The sequence below is a fragment of the Heptranchias perlo genome, chromosome 32, assembly GCF_035084215.1.
Source record: "Heptranchias perlo isolate sHepPer1 chromosome 32, sHepPer1.hap1, whole genome shotgun sequence".
Taxonomy (NCBI): Eukaryota; Metazoa; Chordata; class Chondrichthyes; order Hexanchiformes; family Hexanchidae; genus Heptranchias; species Heptranchias perlo.
The window spans coordinates 13746242-13765810 of NC_090356.1; the positions used below are offsets into that span (position 1 = coordinate 13746242).

Sequence of the window (19569 nt, forward strand, 5' to 3'; positions counted from 1 at the left end):
AGTATGAAAGTCAACCACTTACTTTTCCACTTGGACAAATGACTCACTTGCACAGTGAAAATATTACATCTCAGGATAATTGAAATTAAAGAGGCATTTGACAGCAAATTAAAAAAACAATCTGCAAAAATTTAGTTTTACACTCAATTCAACCCACTTCTCAAGTTCATTGGGCAAATGCATTACATGGCGAAGTACTACGCAGTACAGATCAGAAAAGTTTCAGGTCCGACCTCTAGTCTGCGCTGAGATGATCTTAGCCAGGGAACCCACTCTTGATCAATAAGCGGACTCTTGCTGGAAACTACGTGTGACATCAAGTGAGAATAAGATCAAGCCTAATTATGATCTGATCTAGTTAATTGGCCACACTGTTTAGGCCCACTTGGGTGAGGACTACCATGGGCTATGAAACCATACTTTAGCAGGAGGCACTGATTCCAGGAATGGAAAGGAAAAAATAAAATTACAACATACAAAACAATTACAATCAATTGCATTAGAGGAAAATGACGGTAGAATTTCTGACACTGGCAGCTTAAGGTTAGTATTTGATTTTTTATTAGTCCAATTTTTCTTTGGCTAGAAATCATACATTACATTCATAGCATGCAACATACAAGGTACAGTGTACATGATGCTGTGCAATAGCGAGTAAGCTTTGCAAAGGGATTTGAAGGCAACGCTGGAGACAAGTTCTGGGGAGTGGTAGTGTTATGGTGTATGCTGTGCTTGCTAAGTCAGTATCTAGTGTGTTTTGGCTGTTCTGCCACACGGCAGTCAATTACCCTATTCTAGTCGGGTGCAGCACGTCCTCCCATGCAGTGAATAAGCTACGTAGGGAGTGCTGTCGATACTCCATCGAACAGCTGGAAGTAGGCCAGGAATGGGAACTGGATGTTGCAAAATTTCTTCTGATTTAGTCTCAGTGGCTTTTGAAATTTCTAAATAATGATAAAGATAGTCAATCTAGCTATTGCAAGTCTACGGAAATGTACCACAAAAGTAACCAGCCAAGACATACCTCATGTCAAACTGCTTTATTACATCTTAAATAACAGTACATTTTAATATAGTATCTATCTTGCATCCAGCTTTCTTGTAGTACACCGACTTCAAAATTAAATACAAAAGGCAAAAGGAAAGGAGTGAGGAAAGACCTACAGAATTAATGGAAAGGGTTGCCAGTCCAGGCCTACGCACAATTACAGCACATCTGTACAGGTTTGCAGGAATAGAATGAGAAAGCCACTAATGCTAGTAAAGAGCACTTCTGTTTACAGTAAAGTATGGGTGCAGAAAACTCTGCTGTTAAACTCAGCAAATTCAGAAAGCCAGAAACCTGTTCCTTAGAAAATGATTCTAACATTAAGCTTTCTACATAAAGAATTTCAATTTTTAATGTATAAACAAGATGGTTTGTTTCTTTAAGAATCATTCAAGGTGGAGATCGTTTGAACAGGCCAAGTTTGTGATCGTGCTACTCCAGAAAGTGCATAGCTTTTTATTCTTCATTGATTATGCACAGAGTAGCCATGATTACAGCTGCAATGATTACAATTTAACAGGTGTGTCTTAAAAGAACATCTATTGACTTAATTCCATAAGCACTTTTTGCAATTCTACAGCATGCTTCTATAAGAGTAAACCCTCCCATGGCAAACAGAAAAACAAAAAAAAACTCCCAAAAAAAATTAACTTAGAAACCTCAAGATCATTATTTTCAACATTGACTTACATCAATTGATACACACATTGACCAAATCCAAGCACAGGACATCTGCGGCTGCTAAAAGCAGGAATCTTCAGTAAGTATGGGCACAGTGAGCCCTGATCAACTTCACCAAGAAACCCGTCAGCTTAAAATTCATTGGGGAGTTTTCATTTTTCTACATTACCCACAAAGGTGAAGGGGGGAAAAAAACACATTATTTTAAAAACAAGCGTTCATTACCAGGACTGGGTGTGCTTGGTTAGTTTAGTTCCAACGCATATCATATGCAATATTTGTGCAACAAAAGGTCTGTGACACAGGACAAGACCAAAAAGAAGATAGCTCTGGTACTAATTTACAGTCATTGACAAACCAGGACGATGCTGGTCTAGGACTCCCTTGTTTTTCAGAAAATTTCATACCAGCAAATTCCTTAGCTAAAAACACAACTTAAAATTGAGATGCGTGTTAAAACAGAGCTTTCAACCCTTAACTGACAGCAAACCTTCATGGTTCTAAAATTTTAAACTACTGAGAAAATTAGCGGTTTATTCATGATTACCAAGTTTTCATTTATAGTTACATTTTGTGGGATGATAGTGTTTTCTCAAGACAAAAACAAAATAATGGTCCCAAAAGGAATGCGCAATCTCATTTTTATACCACAGAATCTTCCATTTAAAGATGCCTAACATTGTGCTCTTCATTATAGCAAAGGTTAAAAGTACATTTTGCCCTTTGAAGTTGGGGGTGTCCAAGTCAGTATCAGTGGATCGGATATGCAATGTCATTGAATGTGGAATGGTCTTCCAGTCACCATGGAGTCCGTCTGCAATCTGGAAAGATTAAAAGAAAAAATGATTTGGTGAGTATTGTACCATTAACCCTTGTTTAGATAGAAATTGGAAATAAACACTTGCTGACTGAACCACCATCTGTTCACAACTTAGTAACATTCTATGTTCTGGTACTTGCTGCTGATAAGTCAACAATTCCACATCATACTGGTTAGAATGTTATGATTTTATTCCCCACTTTAAAAGTTAGGTTGCTAATCCAAGGTGCTACTTCATTTCTAGGTTAAGCAACCTGATTAATACCATATTTTTATGTGCTTAAACACATGGAATCCTCCCCAAAAGGTTTCAAATGCAAATAGGAAGTTTGATCCTTTAGGTAATTCCTCCAAATGTGAGCCATTTTCTTCTCACTTAAAGAAAAAAAAAATCTCGTAGGGCTCTTCGTCAAATGATATGTACCCCCCACACCATAGCTTGAAAGGTTCTGGGAAAATAGTCTCCTATTCCCATGTCATGTAAAGCCTCAAGAACTTCAAAATTGTACCAATTCATTTTAACCTGAAGCTAAACTGAGACTAACCACTTTGCCTACATAACAGTCACCAGCTGTTAGGACTGATCTGCCAAAGACAGAGACATGTGCTTTACATAAACCCTGACATAAATGTTCAATAGACGTGTGATGATTGCTCAATGTAGCAATCTTGCATAAGTTATCAATTGAAACCTGACTGATATGCCTAGGCAGCAGGCAAACAAGTAGAATGACACTTAATTTGCCCCTGAGCAGATGGCTGTAGTGACGGATGTACTCAACTACCCATTTGGCTATCTGCTGCTTTGTCACTGGTTTGCCTTGCACTACAGGACATGAATTAACTATTGAGATTGTCTAAATCATCCTGTGTGAGACACATAACTTAGCGGTCTGCAAATAATGTCCAATTTTAAATTGTGTGGCAGCAGATAAAATGACGGGACAATTCCTTCACCCAAATGAAACTTCAGATTCACCCAGAGTTTTTCTCTGTGGACTGCCCTGTCAGAATGCCAAATCAAACACAGCTGATCTCTAACAGCTTGAAGTTAGTACACTAACTCTGTAAACCACAACTAATGCTAACAGCACAGCCTTTCAGTATAAACCAAACACTCACATTTGAAGGGGGTCAAATGTTGATATAGTATCGTGAAGAACAAAATTATGGTTAAAACTGAGAACCAGTGCGGGTCTAACTGCACAATTTTCTAAAAGTTTGCATAAAACAGGATACAAACAGGTGGTTCCCTAACGATCCAAATAGGTCATGAGGGACTGAAGGAGGATGCTTTACTTGTGGTGTTATAACTTGCTGTACACCAATTGTTTCATTCAGAACACACAAATAAATATAGAGGTCAAGTAGAAAATGATAACTTTCCTGTTAAAATTAAAAATAGAAGTACCAGCAAGCTGCAGCAATGAATTTTGCAAGCAATTTGTTACTTTGCTACTGGTTATCCTATACACAGTACAAATGCTTGAATTTCATCTATTATTAAGCATGCATGCAAGCAAGCAACTGCCATCCAAACCAAACAAAAACCTTGAGGAAAAAGATCACATTTGATGTAATAAATGAAGTGCCAATCTTCGGCTTTATGAAAATCAGATCCAGAATGTTATCAGGCAACTCAGTCTGACCCAGCCGAACACATGAGGAATTACAGCACTATAGAAATCTTTTTGGAAATGGCATGAGTTTTCACCCCAGAAGCGACACCAAGATTCTTCATGCCAATTTGTTTCTTTTTTCCCCCATAATTGCTTGTACAGAAACCTGCAGTTACATTGCAAGAAACAGATTTCCTTTTTCATGTTTGTGCGAAGTGACTGGAACAGATCTCTCTCTACACAAAGCATGAAAAATCAAACTTTAAGAAAAATTTGAGAATAAACCTCTATTTTCTGGATTTTTAAAAATAAAATGGCAATCCCAATGTGGAGGTCGATTTGGAAGAAAATAATCACTAACGTACAGATTTAGATTCTCCACAGATCATGATGAACTGCTCCACCATTCACTTGCAATAGAATTCTCTTCGCAAAATGATAAAGAAACTGTACAGAATATGTTCATATTCAGAATGGCTGCAAAATCTATGCGGGATCATAGGAAATAGCTATTAAAAACACAAAGCTGCCAATGATTGACTTCCCCAGCTTGCTGTGATCTGTAAAGATACCAAATGTATTTTCTCGCATTGAAGTCAATTTGCATTAAATATAAAAGAACTACTTTTGCAATCAAACTGGATTTTCAGACCAAATTTGTGCTGACCCTAGTGTAAGAAACAAGCTTACATACAACAGAAATTAGAACACAAATATGCTAGATCTTATTCAGCTGCAGATTACTGCTGCTCAACAAACCTACAGGTTTAGTTCCAGATCTTCAGAAAGCTATCCCATGATCCTGTTGCAACTGCCATGCCATCATCAGTAACACCCAGGCAGCTCACACGGTTATCATGGCCAGCCAGAACACCTGAAATAGGAAAGGGCAAAAACTTTAATAGTGCAGAAATACAACTTATACTTGGATTTTGGTGGGGGAAAAAACACTGATGATTCTTTTCCATTTATCAATTTTGATTTGAGGCTAATTTGAATCAAATATTATGTAGTCCAGATTTAGACCTCTGCTGACCATCTTTGGTGCTTGATGGTATTTAAAAAAAACTAGATATGTTTGCTGCCATTACAAAAATTATGAATATTTTTAGCTAACTTTTTACTACTGTTTGTGGTAATGATGCTAGCAGTTTTTAAATTGCATAGCAACACCCAAAGTAGTGCTAGGCAGAAGGTTGTAAACAATTTCAAATTTACTTTATCTGAAATCTACTTTGCGCAGGAAATATTTTCATAATTAAACACACACACACACACACACACACACACACACACAAAAAAAAAATCAGACGCATAATTAGAATGAAGTAGTGTAAAGTACCAGCACGGTCAGCTTTCAGAGTATCCCAGACATTGCAATTGAAGTCATCATAGCCAGCTAGCAGGAGACGACCGCTCTTGGAGAATGCTACAGATGTAATGCCACAAATGATGTTATCATGAGAATACACCATCAACTCCTGATCAGCACGCACGTCAAACAGTCTGCAGGTGGCATCATCTGAACCAGTTGCAAATGCATTTCCATTAGGGAAGAACTGAAAGACAATAGAACACATTAAACATGTACACATATACTTAAAAGAAAGCAGGTGTAGGGGGAAATACTATCTATTCAAAGTATTCCATCAATGTCTATCTGAAAGAGATACTTATACTTCATATTTCTAGGCTCCTACCCTCCTGAACTGCTCTGGTGATGTCAATTACTGAGAGGGGTCTACTTGTGCCTTAGAGTGACCAGATTAATTTTAAATGGGGCTTGCATTTTGGGATTTACCTGGCAGCTGACCCAAAACTGCTGAATTACAAAAATACTCCAGCAGTTCAACATGCAGCGGAACCCACCAGCAGTGTTTTGCCCCCGGAGCCAGGAGACTGCAGATGACCTATTATTTTGTATGCTGAGGCTAAACCAGGGAGAAATAATTAGTTTGTTCTACTTTTTCAGAGCGATGCAGAAATAAAATCACCATGCCTGTCTTCAAGTTACTTAAATGAGCATAAAAATGAGTCTTTCTGGGTAACCAGCATTCAATTTTAACTTTTGAACACAAAACAGCATTAGTCATATATTTGAACAAAGATCTGCTCTAATTTTGTCTGAACTCCAGAACAGAATAGTTTGATGGTGTATTTTCTCTTACAGAAAGTTAAACATTCTGATACATGCTGAACAGATCAAGCAAAAAACACTTTTGCTACTTTATCTTTGCTATACCAAGAAATTTTTTTGATTGAGTTCAACCTCACAATATATGTATCAATTTGATACAAGAGAATCTGAAAAGCCTTGTGGTTATTTTAAAAGCCAAAGAAATTCTCAAACCTTATTTTTGTGCCATTTATTTACTTTGAAAGTATAAACAAGGACTAAATAGAATGTAAAATTATAGTTACACAGGCATTTTACAAAATCAGGACAAGGTTTCCAACCATTATTTTATTGGTTCTGGCTGACTAATGATCAGACAGTGGTACCCCAGTCACACTTAAACAAACCCACAAAGAAAAATCTAAACTTACACAAATGGCATTTATATCAGACTCATGTCCAGTGAAGGTCTGTCGGCACATGCCTTCTCGAATGTCCCAAAGTTTGCCTGAGGCATCACAAGCACCAGAGACAAAAAGCCTTGTATCAGGGACAAGAGAAAGGCTCATGACATCACCAGTATGGCCAGTGAATGTAGTTGTTTGCTGCCCAGTTTCAATGTCCCAAAGAGCACTGATGATAGAAAAATATGTAAAAGTAAATAACTTGGATGCAAAAGAACACCTCAAATTACAGCATAAATGTACAATACACAAGTAACCCTTAAAGTATTTCAACAATCTCAGCCTTCAATATAATATTTTATTTGAGAAATCATAACATTTCAAATTGTGTTTAAATCTGCATATAATTTAACCTGAACTTTACTCTGGGGACGATCAGACTGAGGGCTGTCAATTAATGCAGACATGATGTGGAGATGCCGGTGATGGACTGGGGTTGACAATTGTAAACAATTTTACAACACCAAGTTATAGTCCAGCAATTTTATTTTAAATTCACAAGCTTTCGGAGGCTTCCCCCTTCCTCAGGTGAACGATGTGAAAAAATTTTTTTTTTCACATCGTTCACCTGAGGAAGGGGGAAGCCTCCGAAAGCTTGTGAATTTAAAATAAAATTGCTGGACTATAACTTGGTGTTGTAAAATTGTTTACAATTAATGCAGAGTCACAAATGTTTCAAATTTTGCAACACGATTAAACAAAACATGGAAATATAAAACTGTCAAGTCTATCCACCTGATTTCATCCATTTGCTTGGATACATTAATCAGATTTTTATATAAAACTGCAACAAGTCAAGGCCAACTTATTGGCTGCATCATATCATTTAGTTCCATGCTCATGACTATTTGAATCTCCCCCACCAAATAGATGAGTCAAACAAGATATAACTCACTTCTTCTGCAATCACGAAGCAACTTCTAACGTTTGAACCAAGATGGTATTCAGTCAAGTAGGGGCAGCTTATTCTACAGTTTACATGTGAATCATTTACCCCTTAAGTTGTATTTAATTTGTATCTATGCCCTCATTTTATATCCATCCAATTCATTAAGACCTTAAAAAGCTTGGATGAAACTCTTCTATCTCCCAATTTTTTTTCCAATAATTTAGCTTGGTTATCCTTTCCTTACAGCTCTTTAAGGACACTGCAATCTTGGGTGATCTTTTCAAAGGAGACTAAATGCATATGGCAAAGAAAAGATTCAATTTTCAACATCTTGCCTCACTTTCCCTATATCAGTTGCATTCAGTATCCTGTATACTGCATGAAAATTAGTATCATTTGACAATGCACTTCAAAGCAAACTTGAAAAACATTAATCGTTTTAACCAGTCTGGCAGGACTGCCAAAGTGGTTTCAACTCACCAGGTGGTGTCTCCTGAACTGGTTATAATTTGATTATCATCCAGGAAGCGGCAACAGGACAGGTAACCTGTAATCAAGAATAGTTAAACCAGAAATCATTAAAACTGCATGGGTATACAAAAGCAAGACCATAATCTGTATTCATCTTTAATAATCCTCATCCTGTAGTCTAATCAAATAGTTACACTATATAGTTAACTACAGTCAAGCAGCAAGATGTGTCATGCCCATTTTCATTAATTTTCTTCTTCCCTAAAGCTATCAACTTTTTGCTGTCATATGGGTCCATGGGTATCATGTGAGCTTCTGTAACTTACCCAAATAAGCATTATTTATAGGATAGCTTAGACATCTATTCCATCACTACGTGTGGACATGGGTGAAGACAGAATTGGGCTTGACTGTGATTCTGTGACACTTGGAATCACAGTCAAGCCCAATTCTGTCTTCACCCATATCCACACATGTAGTTCCTGCAGGATCCACAGCAGATTTTTCCTTTTAACTCAGGGCACTGAGGTAAATTATAATATCCATGTTGCCATATGGCTGAGATCAGCTAATTCGGTAGAAGCCAAGGATCGAACCTAGGACTTTCCTGTATGGCTCAGGCACTCACTGGTAAACTCTGTGTCATCAAAGGAGCATAATGCTCCTTCTTATCTTACATAAATACACAATTCTGGGAACAGCAGAGTAATTTGCCCCCCCACTTTTATAGTGATTACTTACTGCAGGTTCAATCGGCGTATAAAAAAAAATACCATTATCTCCCTTTTTAAGGCAGCTTTCCTTTTACAGGATGAAGCGTATTAAACTAACTATAGTAGGAACTATAGCTTTTACAGTGGAAGCTTAGGGTATCTGTCAGTGAGGGATGCTCCATAATCTTTTGAGAGCCAGAGCAATTGTTCAGTGAAACCTCTGATGTGTCCTTTACTGTATCTGGTTCTCCATCTACAACAATCTGGTCTGTAGGGAACTGAAAGTGATGTCCAAAGTGAGGTCTGAAAATAGGTTTCTTCACACAAGGGGAAACAGAAGGCAATAAAGATTTGTCACATCAATTTAAACAAGATATGTTGTCTGAATACAGGGAAGTACACTAAACATTGTGCAAACCTGCTAATTTGCCTGTAAGAGTTGTAATGGGTCTACAATATTTAAGTCAATGACTCTCCCTGGGGAATGCAGCCATCAGGGTGGTGTCTGGAACTACCGTGCACTCAGTATAAATGTGTCAAAACTATTTTGAAGTAGTAACCTCCTAGTCGCTGTTCTTGTATCAAAGTTTATTTACAACAATCTTACACACGCTTGGGTCAGTTATCACAAGATTACTGCCATCAATCCGAGGATCTGGCTTGAATTTGATAAGACACAGGGACATCTACGCTGTCTCTCTCAAGGAGTCTGGCGATAGTGAGACTGTGCCAGACTTGTCTGAAATCAAGGCCAGAAAAGAATAGGCCCTGCACTAACAATAGCTGGGAATTTTCTCAACTGATGAAGTCCACTATCCCCAACAAACCCAAGATTTAGTGTACAGTTGCCTATTAGCCAGACTGGAGCGCCACCAATACTGGGATCATTGGTGATGAATCACACTATTGAAGTCAGCATGCCTGGTTATCTATATTCTGGTCTTGCTAACCTCAACTGGATCTTTTAACTCCAGCTGTGAAACCTCCTTCAGCATAAAAGGGAATTCTGTCTGCCTTTGAAGAAAGTAAATAGTGTGTTGAACTGTACAAGGGGTTTTAGCAACCATCCCCAAATAATCTTTAGTTTCGATAGCACTTTCTGAAGCCTTCTAAACAGTTCCTATTTGGATTTTCTCAGTGAATGGAGAGCTGACAGTTCTGCCTATTGGGCTCCAAGAGAACATGATACACTGAGCCAAATATCTTTGCTAAGAATACCGTATGTAGCAAATTTGACTCATATTTCTAGGCCAACTACGGTGGACTGGTGTAGTACCTTGTTATCTGATAGCAGGATTTAAGCAATAGCAGTTCTAAACAGAACAGCAGATTTGTGAATTAAGTTGCCCAACAGGTCTAATGATTTGGAGGTTGCTTTGTGAATAAGTATTTACCTCAGTTATCCAATTTCTCCAATTCTCTCTCTGGTAGGACAGGTACTATAATTTGCATGAGGATTTCCCAAAATTTGCCTGCATGTTGAAAATCACATGCGGCATTTGCAGGTTTCACACAAATTATGCAAAATTGGTAGGAAAATGTTGTGGACATTCAATGCAGATCTTAACGCTGGGTTCTGGCACCAACTGGAGACGATTTGACTCAACATCCACTGCAGCTGAAGTACTGATGATTTGATCATCTAAAGTTAAGTCTTAAAAACTTTTAGAGCATCTGCTAAGATTTGTAAGCACAATCAAGTGTAAAACACAAATCTGAACTGACAAAAGGACTTTATCAAGTGGACACAGACCGAGTCAGGGCTGATGGTATTGATGCATTAATAAAAAAGCTAATGAAGTTTAGGATGGGGACTTAAATAGACAAAACGGGGAGGAGAATTTGATTAAAATGCTCCATAATCCATCTACAAAATAGGATTTCCTTTTGTAAAAGAAAGCTAATCATGATCAGGGCATAAAAACTATGTTATTGGATAGAAAATTGTATTGACAACAGATGTGTAATAACTGAAAACATTGGAAATACACAGCAGGTCCATCAGCCTCTGTAAAGAGAAAGACAGATTGTTGTGTGAAGACCAGAAATTAGGCTGTCTTTTTTGATGCCAACAGACCTGCATTTCTCGTGCTTTAATTTCATAAATCCAGTGTTTTGTTTTTAAGATATGCATCAGAACCAGGGTTATAGATCAGACATTGCACCAACACCCAACATCTTATAATTTCTTCTGAAATAGCTTCAAGTTTACCAAAGCTCTTTTGTATGAAAATATAGAAATTTATAATACTAGCTAGAAACTGCAAATGGCACCATTAGAAACATGACATCTACACTGTGCCTCCTTCCCCCAGAAATGTAAAATGAGGAGGGAAAAATTTGGTTAGGACTGCTTACCTGTATGCCCAGCCAGTTCACGACTCACACGGACATTTCCTTCACGGGTTTTCAGGTTATAAATGGAACAGATGTTATCCAAACCACCACAAGCAACAAAGTTACCAGAAGGGGCATATGCACAGGTCATGACCCAGGAAGAACGCAGAGGAATGGCATGAACCTATTGTTCAAACACACAGAACAAAAATACATCTTGAAGTAGTGCCCTATTTCTACTGTGTTTTTTTAAAAAAAGAATCTTTCCCTCCATTCAATGAAAAAAATTCATCTTATTACTTAGCAATGAGATTACAAAGTTATGAATTTCCTTTGTTTTTTCAAATTCAATTTCCACAATTTGCATTGAAGTGGCTGCACTGCCTTGATTTCCTAAGGCAGTATTATGAAGAGTAACCACAAACAAAGAATTCAATTCAAGAATCAAATTCTTCCGCACTGATACTTGGCTGAATTTCAAAATTTGCGCAATTCAAGAAATGTACGACCGGTGTGGCCGACCAATGTGGTTCAGTAGACTATTTTCAGTAGCTGAGAGATATATATCAGACGAGATACTGCATTGTTGTCACGCCACAATTTCACAAGTTCAAGAAACCAACTAAAGAAAAATATGAAATGCTCAAATATATGAAAATAAATTTCTTATGTTCTTAAATATCACCAGCTGGATTTAATCTACCATTAATCCTTAATGCCCCAAATCTACGTAACTCCACTTGTCATATTTCTTCCTTCTGGAGCACAATACAGATTGGTTATTCATTTCTCAATTTAAATAAATGCTCTGAAACTTCCCATTTTATTACCACAGGATTGCTTGTGATATCACATTTAAACTCTTAAGCCTGAACAAATATGTTGGATGAAGGCACCATTAAGCATTCCCCCGATGTCAGTACAGAAGATGCCAAAAGCGGTTTTCAGAAGACATCAATTGGGCAGTCTCAATCTATTGGGCAGGGACACACAAACAGCACAAGACTGCCCCAAAATGCAAGGAATGAATGTGTAGGAAAATGAAAATGAGAGGATGAGGAGGGAAAATGCACAATAGTAATAGTCACAGAAGATGTCATTTGTGACCTTGATTAGGCTGATTCAGTTCTGTGATGGGGGTGGAGACATGATTGGAAAGATTCAAAATGGAGTTGCAGGGAAGGTGGGCACGAATTTGGGAAGTGACAATATATTCAATGACTTGAGAGGAAAGGGAGGTTGGAGACGGAGCGGTCGTCGAGGATGTTTTGTTTTGAAAGGTGGTGACGGCAGTTTTGAAAGGGAGGGGGACAGTACTTGAGATGAGGGAACTATTTACAATGTCAGCCAGCATGGGGGCTAAGAAGGGAAGTTGGATAGTCAGCAGTTTAGTGGTAATGGGGTCAAGTGGGAGCAGGAGGTGCATTTCAAGGTAAGATGAGATTGGAGCAGGCAGGAGGGGTCATAAAGGGAAACAAGAGAAAGATGTAGGTTTCGGGCTAGGGCAGGGTGGAGCCTGGTGGAAAGAGAGAGCTTTGGCTTGCTGGGCATGGGAAAAGGGGGGAAAGCAACAGAAACTTGCTGACCTTAAGATGGAGATGTCACTATACAACTTTCAAAAATACGTAGTCAGGGTGAACACAATGGGTTTGGTGTTTCTCCACCTGGAAGTGTTTAGATTTTGTAACACCTTTTATAACATTTAGCATTGACATTTTTGCTGCACTATACCAACAAATTCTTAGTGAATGCAAAATCCAGGGTTTTAAGAGATGAAATGGTTAATGAACTTATTATAAATACTTTAAAGTAATTCTAGTTTAAGAATTCAGGCATATTAGATATTTATAACACAAAACATAATAGTAGCTGCATATGAGAATTGCCATATATAGTTTATGTCAATGTTATGTAAACTCCATTTCAAATATGATCAGTTCAGCATAATCATTCTGTACTATAGATGAAGCAGCCTCTATGAAATTTACTGCAGTGCACCACCAAATCAAGAATTTCCATCTAACTATATGCCAACTCCTTTGTGTAGTCGGCGAACAGATTCTGAACATTTCAATACTTCTGTAAACGCTATACAGTACATACAACCACTGATACAGTTCAAGCTTGAAGCTGTTTATATGTGCAATTAACAGAATGCAAAAATATTTAATCAAAATCTTAAAACCTTTCCTGCACCACATAGTTTAATTTGAATTGGAGAAATTTCACCCAAACTGATCTCTCCTAGGATATTTAATGCCTTATATAAGTCCTAGGAAACACACTTTTAAGGGGATGCTCAAGCAGAAAATTATGGCTCAGATTTATAACTATTTCCACTCAATATTTTCTCTTCCTTTCTTGAAGACAGTGACTCAATCAATAGGTGCCACAAGCACGTCTGTACCTCACATGAATGACCATTCATGTAAATGAAGGCAGTAGTCATCAGCAGCTTACTTGACCACAGAGGACATGATAATTGAGCCTGATGCTGTCACGACCTGACATTCACATAACTACCAGGAGTGGGAACCATGGCTGATTTTTCCCCTCCCTAAACTAGGGCCACAGGTCAATTTCATGCTTATAGATTGGGGGTTAAAACTAGGACCCGCCATGCTTATATGGCTCAGTTATACACCAGGTGATACTTTTACCCACAGAGCTACCAGAGGTAATTTTACAAATTTTGAAGTTGTATAATTACTGTGATGCAAGGGTCAAATACTGCAGCTAAACAAAATTAACGCCCAAGGTTTTCAAGGTGCTGTGGGTATATTTTGAATGCTTGTTTGTAGTGTTAAGTGTAGCTATGGAAACTTTTGAGCCAAATTCAGTTCCAAAATTCAGACTGTACTCACCTTGTTTGTGGTATAGCTATCCCAGATGATCAATTTCCCATCCTGGGAGGCACTGACTAGCAGCCTATAGGGAGAAAAACACAAAAATACAGCTGATACCGCTTTCAGAATTATCTGGAGTAAATCCAACCATAACAGTTCAAAATTGATCTTTAAATTCTAAAATATATTCAAGTATTTTTACACCATGTAAACTTGTTTATAGGATACACAAAGAAGAATTTTAAAAAATTAATACCCACAGGTATATGCTGCACATGACAAATACAAGCAAAGTTTATTCCCCAAAACATCTGACTACTATGCAGCGAGACATAGGGCAAATCACAAGGTTCATATAAGATTTTACTTCAAACAGATTAAAGCATTGCTCAGCTCACAAAATGACTGCATTCCACAAGATTTTTTTTAAGTCATCATGTGTGCTAAATAAAGTTCAATGAAATACTAAATTATTTAAAACGGAATTTCTTGAATAAACATTAATGTGCCAAAATTCAGCTGTAACAGTATTTTTTCTTTATTATTTCAGATTTAATTTTAGTATTTAAGATTCAATGTAGCAAGTGCACACTGGATTTCTGCATTGCTCAACATCAAACACCAAACTTTTCTAAATATGCGTCATTATAAAAGGCTCTTACTCATCTTTCACTATTTAAAACAAAAGATTTCATTTTAATTAACTGAGCTTAATGTTTTGGCAGATAAACAACATACCAACCTTAATTGTCGGGATTTTAGAATATTCACCACAGTGGTATTGCAAAAACATTACACTACACTTTAGGCACATAAATAAAAGTACTCAATTTATATTCTGCAATATACTTAGTCAGCTTTACCGTGGTGCGTTATTGTACTTAGTACGCTGGTGGCACTCTAATTATAGAAATTTAGGCGAATTTCATTAAACAGTACTAAGCACAATTACATTTTCTAATGTTATCATAATGCAGACAAAACAGTTAAGAGTTTACCATTTTTTCACATTTTCATAGCAGTAAATGATTCTCACAACAGGTGCAGCTATGTACACCTGAGATCTTCCCTTGTGCGTCATTAATTATCAAGGGTTTAATAACTTGGAGCAAAAAACAATGAAGCTCTGCAACACACTGAAATCTAAATAATTATGCTTTTGCATTATCTATCTTACAATTCACTGATAACCATTTTAGAATGGGACCCAACATGGGTTAAAGCTGAAATACAGTGGTAGTTCTTGGTACTTCTCCTTAGGGCTGTTTATTTTAATCACTTTAGTAAGTCACGTTAACCTGATCACTGTGCAATTTGGCTTTCTGCATACTGCTGCTATTGTTATGGGACAAATATTCTAACAAATTTAATCTTCAAGTACATCAAATTAGTGCCTTCAAAACCTTTTCAAAGATATACTACTTCTATATTCATGCAATTAGAATCTTTTATAAACATATATATTTCTGTATGAGATTCAAAGCTACAGTGGCCTATAACTATCACATTTAATATCCCATTCCATAAATATAGAACACTTGATTTACAAAAAAGCACTTTGAGTGTCAATGTTATTTTCATGAAACACAGCCATAAACAGCAGCTGGAAGAATTGGTAAACAGCAAGCCACCTGACTGCAAGTACAGGAGGGGTCTGTTGAGTAACTGCTTCACTAACATACAAGCACTGGAATGTTTACTAAAACTTGAGTTCCAAACAGCATGCTTGATTTAGTAGTGAACATTTTGGAAATAAATACATCTCTTAAGGAGTTATACAATTTCAACATGGACAGCCACAGGACAAATATCTAAACTATATTTATGCAGAACATGTCTAATGAACAAAGGGAAAAGTTTATTTTGCTTGTTTGCTACTGCAATATTACGAAGTTGCAGAAATGCTGGGTCATACTGCTCATCTACAGATGAATAACCCCATTTCTCGATGGGCTCTAGGGTGTAGGTGCATCTGATCACATGCAGTTAGATTTCCCTAATGATCTAATCCACACCTGCTTCAGTTTAATTAGCTGGAGTTTTGCTTTGTGCATTTATACATTTGTATTTATAAAATCTGAATGCTTTAACCCTTCTTTACGTAAAGCAGATTCGCTCCTGTTGGAAATGAAAATCCTTGGAATATCAGAATATGAAAGGCTTAAAATATAATTTCTATGCATCTATTATGCTGCACTATTATAATTTTAATTATATATTTATTTTGATTTACCGATTATTGTACTTAAATAGTTGAGTCAAAACAATCTTTAAAAAACATGCCGAAAGGAGCACATACATTTTTACATCTCAAAGAATGGAAGCAAATAAGCCATATCCAGGAGTAGAAGCGGATCCTTAAGAGTCTACATCACATGCTAATTTATTATATAGTTACTAAGCTTCTGGTAACTAAAAATCTATTAGATCACTTACTTTAAACCTTGGTAGTAATTGCATTATACTAAAAACACGATAAAGGTCAACATTTCACAAGAATGTTTTCACAGAATACCACTCAATTGTTTATGTTGTGCATTGATCTCTCTCCAGAGTCATTAGGTAATGAAAACAGGCCTTTTGGGGATACAAGCAGCAAACAAAATTCCATTTAAAATGGCACTGTGCCAGTGACTAGATTGCTTGTTACCTCAAAAATTCAAAATAAAAACTCTAATGAACTTATTTTATTCCATGCTGCTGCTCTGCATAGTCACTATCCATTTGAATCAATACTAACTTAGAAAACAGGAGACCTAATGATGTACACACCTGGAGTCAGTACCCCAGTGCATTGCATAAATTTTAGCAAGGTGGCCTCGTAGTGTTCGTCTAGTACGCATCTGAATTCGACCCACAGGATCAATGTTAGCTGTGATCTACAAAGAATAAAAAAAGAAAATGTGATCTTACATCAGAGAACCCATTTCATATCAATTATTTCACAAGAATTTTAGAATTCAATACAATAACCAAAAATCTGAAAACATCCAGTTACTGAAAGATGTTTTTCAGTAGCTAAATCAACAAGCTTTTGTATTTACTGTACTTATGAAACTAACAAATTTTGAGAGAAAACAAACAGGTTAATGAATTAAATGTGATACTGGTCCAGTCAGGTTCTTTTCTGAGTAAGGACGCTTGAACTGCAATTTTGAATAGAAACTCTGAACTCCCTACTATTCTCCCTAGCTCAGGCACTCCTCCCCAGTCAATTGCAACACCCCACTGCTATCCAAGCTGAGATCAGTTAGCTCACAACAGAGAACACGGAATGAAACAAAAGTTCCTGATTTATATGTTTTAGTAATAGGCAGAAAGTTTAAAATATTGTGGGAAAATAAACCACTTCACACAAAGGTGGTGAAAGATCCAGGAAACATTAAAAACCTGAGGGTGAAATTATAAAAAATAGAAAGTGAACCATAAAAAGCTTAGAACACAAAAAGCTACAAGGAGGGAAAGTATTTTAGTCACTGATTTTGAAACATAAAAGGGAGTGGGAGATTCATGAAGAGGTAGGTAGTTAAATATGTCATAAGTTATGACCAAGTCCATTAGTGATTTATCTTTTCTGTAAGTCCATTTGCATGTCTGTGGGTAAGTGGGCTAGATTGGCTGAGGATCATTTCCTGTCTGAAACTTACTAAGTTATGAATTCCACAGCAATTTAAATCATCTTATAATTTTAAGGACAATAGCTAGATTGAATAATCCCCATTCCTTACTAAAACCTCTCATCAATGTACAACAAACGTCACCCTACTCTACACAATTTTTATGTAACCTATGGATTGAACCATAGCACAAATTAGAGTTAGGTTTGCTTATATAAAAATCCTATACTAGTTATAACATTTTGCATCCTGGGCCTAAGTGATGACAAATGGCAAAAACGAACATAAGTCCTGTTAAGCCTCGGTCATACTGTCTTTGACTTATATACTGCACAATGAAAAGAAACACTACTAATTTAACTGCAACTATTTCTAAAGATAATTATTTTTTTTGCCTGAGCTTTCTTGCCACATTACAGAACTTGTAGAATGAAAATTAAAATCCAGCCACGGTAGAAATGGTAACAAGAAAAAGAACTTATTGAGTGAACGTTGAGTGAATCTAGCCATCTTTCAGAGGCAGCTTTGAAGTGTGAACACATTCAATGAGATTTTTGCTGACTTGTATATTGTACAAGTTTCTGGGCCAACATGTCAAGAAAATATAACATAAGCTTTAAAAAGAGGAAATACAAACATTTAATTGATCATGGTATCTATCTGGACATCACTACATTACATCAAAACCATGTTATATTTTACTGCAAAAGAGACTGTAATTTGGCCCATTATAGCTGTGTTAGCTCTTCAACTGGAGATAATCGCTCCAATCCTCTTTTATATTCTTTTTCAAAAACTCGTTCAACTTTCTTTTAAATGTTAGTCTTTGCCTCACTTGCCACTTTTGACCAGACTTGTTCTAATAACTAAGAAAAAAAAAATCTTCTAATATCTCCATTATTCTGGGGATAATCTTGTTTTTATGACTCCTTGTTACCAATCCCCAATCAATGGAAACAATATTTAATTAATTACCTTCTCAAAACTTCATAATTTTGAAAACGACTATTAGATCACTCCCCCTTAACCTTCACGGTTTCCAATGAAAAAAGCCCCAGTTATTTTTTTTCTTCATCTCAATAACCTTTAATTCTTGGTATAATAACCCTATCCATGACTAATATCGTCCTCTAATGGGGTGCCTATAACAGCTAGGGTCTAACCAATGTCTTGTACAATCTATCAACTGCTTGTGTATAAAACCCTAAATTTAAAACCCAGAATCCCATTCGCTTTTTTTAAAATGCAGTTCTACCTGTACTGCCACCTTTAAAGTTGTATCTGCATCTTGAAGGGTCTATGGATATCTATTCCCTTTTAGAATCTCACTGTTTAGGGTACATTTCCTTTCACTGTTCTTTTCCCCCAAAATGTACCGTAACATTTCTCTTTATTAAATTGCACTGGCCGCCTGCCTATTTCACTAACCTGTTTATGTCCTCTTGCAGCTCCCTGCATTCTTCCTCTCAGTTTGCGATGCCCCCTAATTTGATATCACCAGCAAACATCAATATTATTCCTCCTCTGCCCATCATTTCTATAAACAGCGACGATTGGACAGGGTCGCAGGACAGATCCCCAGGGCACACCACTAACCACACTGTCAATGTTAAAAATGCATTTACTCCCATTTTCTGCCCTTCATCCATTCGCTACCACTGCAGCTTCAATCTCTTTAATACTATGTGCTTTCATTTTTACAAGTTGCTTCCACATCCTTATCAAGTGCCTTTTGAAAATCCACAACTACAACATCCACTGTGTTCCCTTTATCAAATCATTCTCCAATTTCCACAACAAAAAAAAAATCAATTAGCCAAACACAACCCACCCTTTACAAATGCACACTGATGGCCCGACTAGCCCGTATTTTTCTAAGTGTTCACTAATTTATGGACTCTAGTTTACCCATAACTGACTAACAAGACTATAATTTTGTAGTTATCCT

The 19569-nt window shown here is 36.9% G+C and overlaps 1 protein-coding gene across 3 annotated transcripts in view; it reads right to left on the reverse strand.

Annotated features, from left to right (window-relative positions):
* Positions 1–1025: 1025 nt before the first annotated feature.
* The window catches only part of LOC137301046 (guanine nucleotide-binding protein G(I)/G(S)/G(T) subunit beta-1), a 60481-nt gene continuing 41937 nt past the window's right edge, over positions 1026–19569 (reverse strand). For 2 of the 3 annotated variants that reach the window (XM_067970427.1, XM_067970426.1), the window contains exons 4-11: positions 16777–16883; positions 14023–14086; positions 11180–11342; positions 8118–8184; positions 6716–6917; positions 5511–5727; positions 4932–5042; positions 1026–2550 (exon numbers count right to left, since the gene is read on the reverse strand). In XM_067970427.1, the coding sequence (XP_067826528.1) occupies positions 4936–5042; positions 5511–5727; positions 6716–6917; positions 8118–8184; positions 11180–11342; positions 14023–14086; positions 16777–16883 (927 nt within the window). In that variant the 3' untranslated portion in view covers positions 1026–2550; positions 4932–4935. Of the gene's footprint in view, positions 2551–4927; positions 5043–5510; positions 5728–6715; positions 6918–8117; positions 8185–11179; positions 11343–14022; positions 14087–16776; positions 16884–19569 lie in introns of all 3 variants that reach the window. The other variant, XM_067970428.1, reaches the window with a different exon arrangement.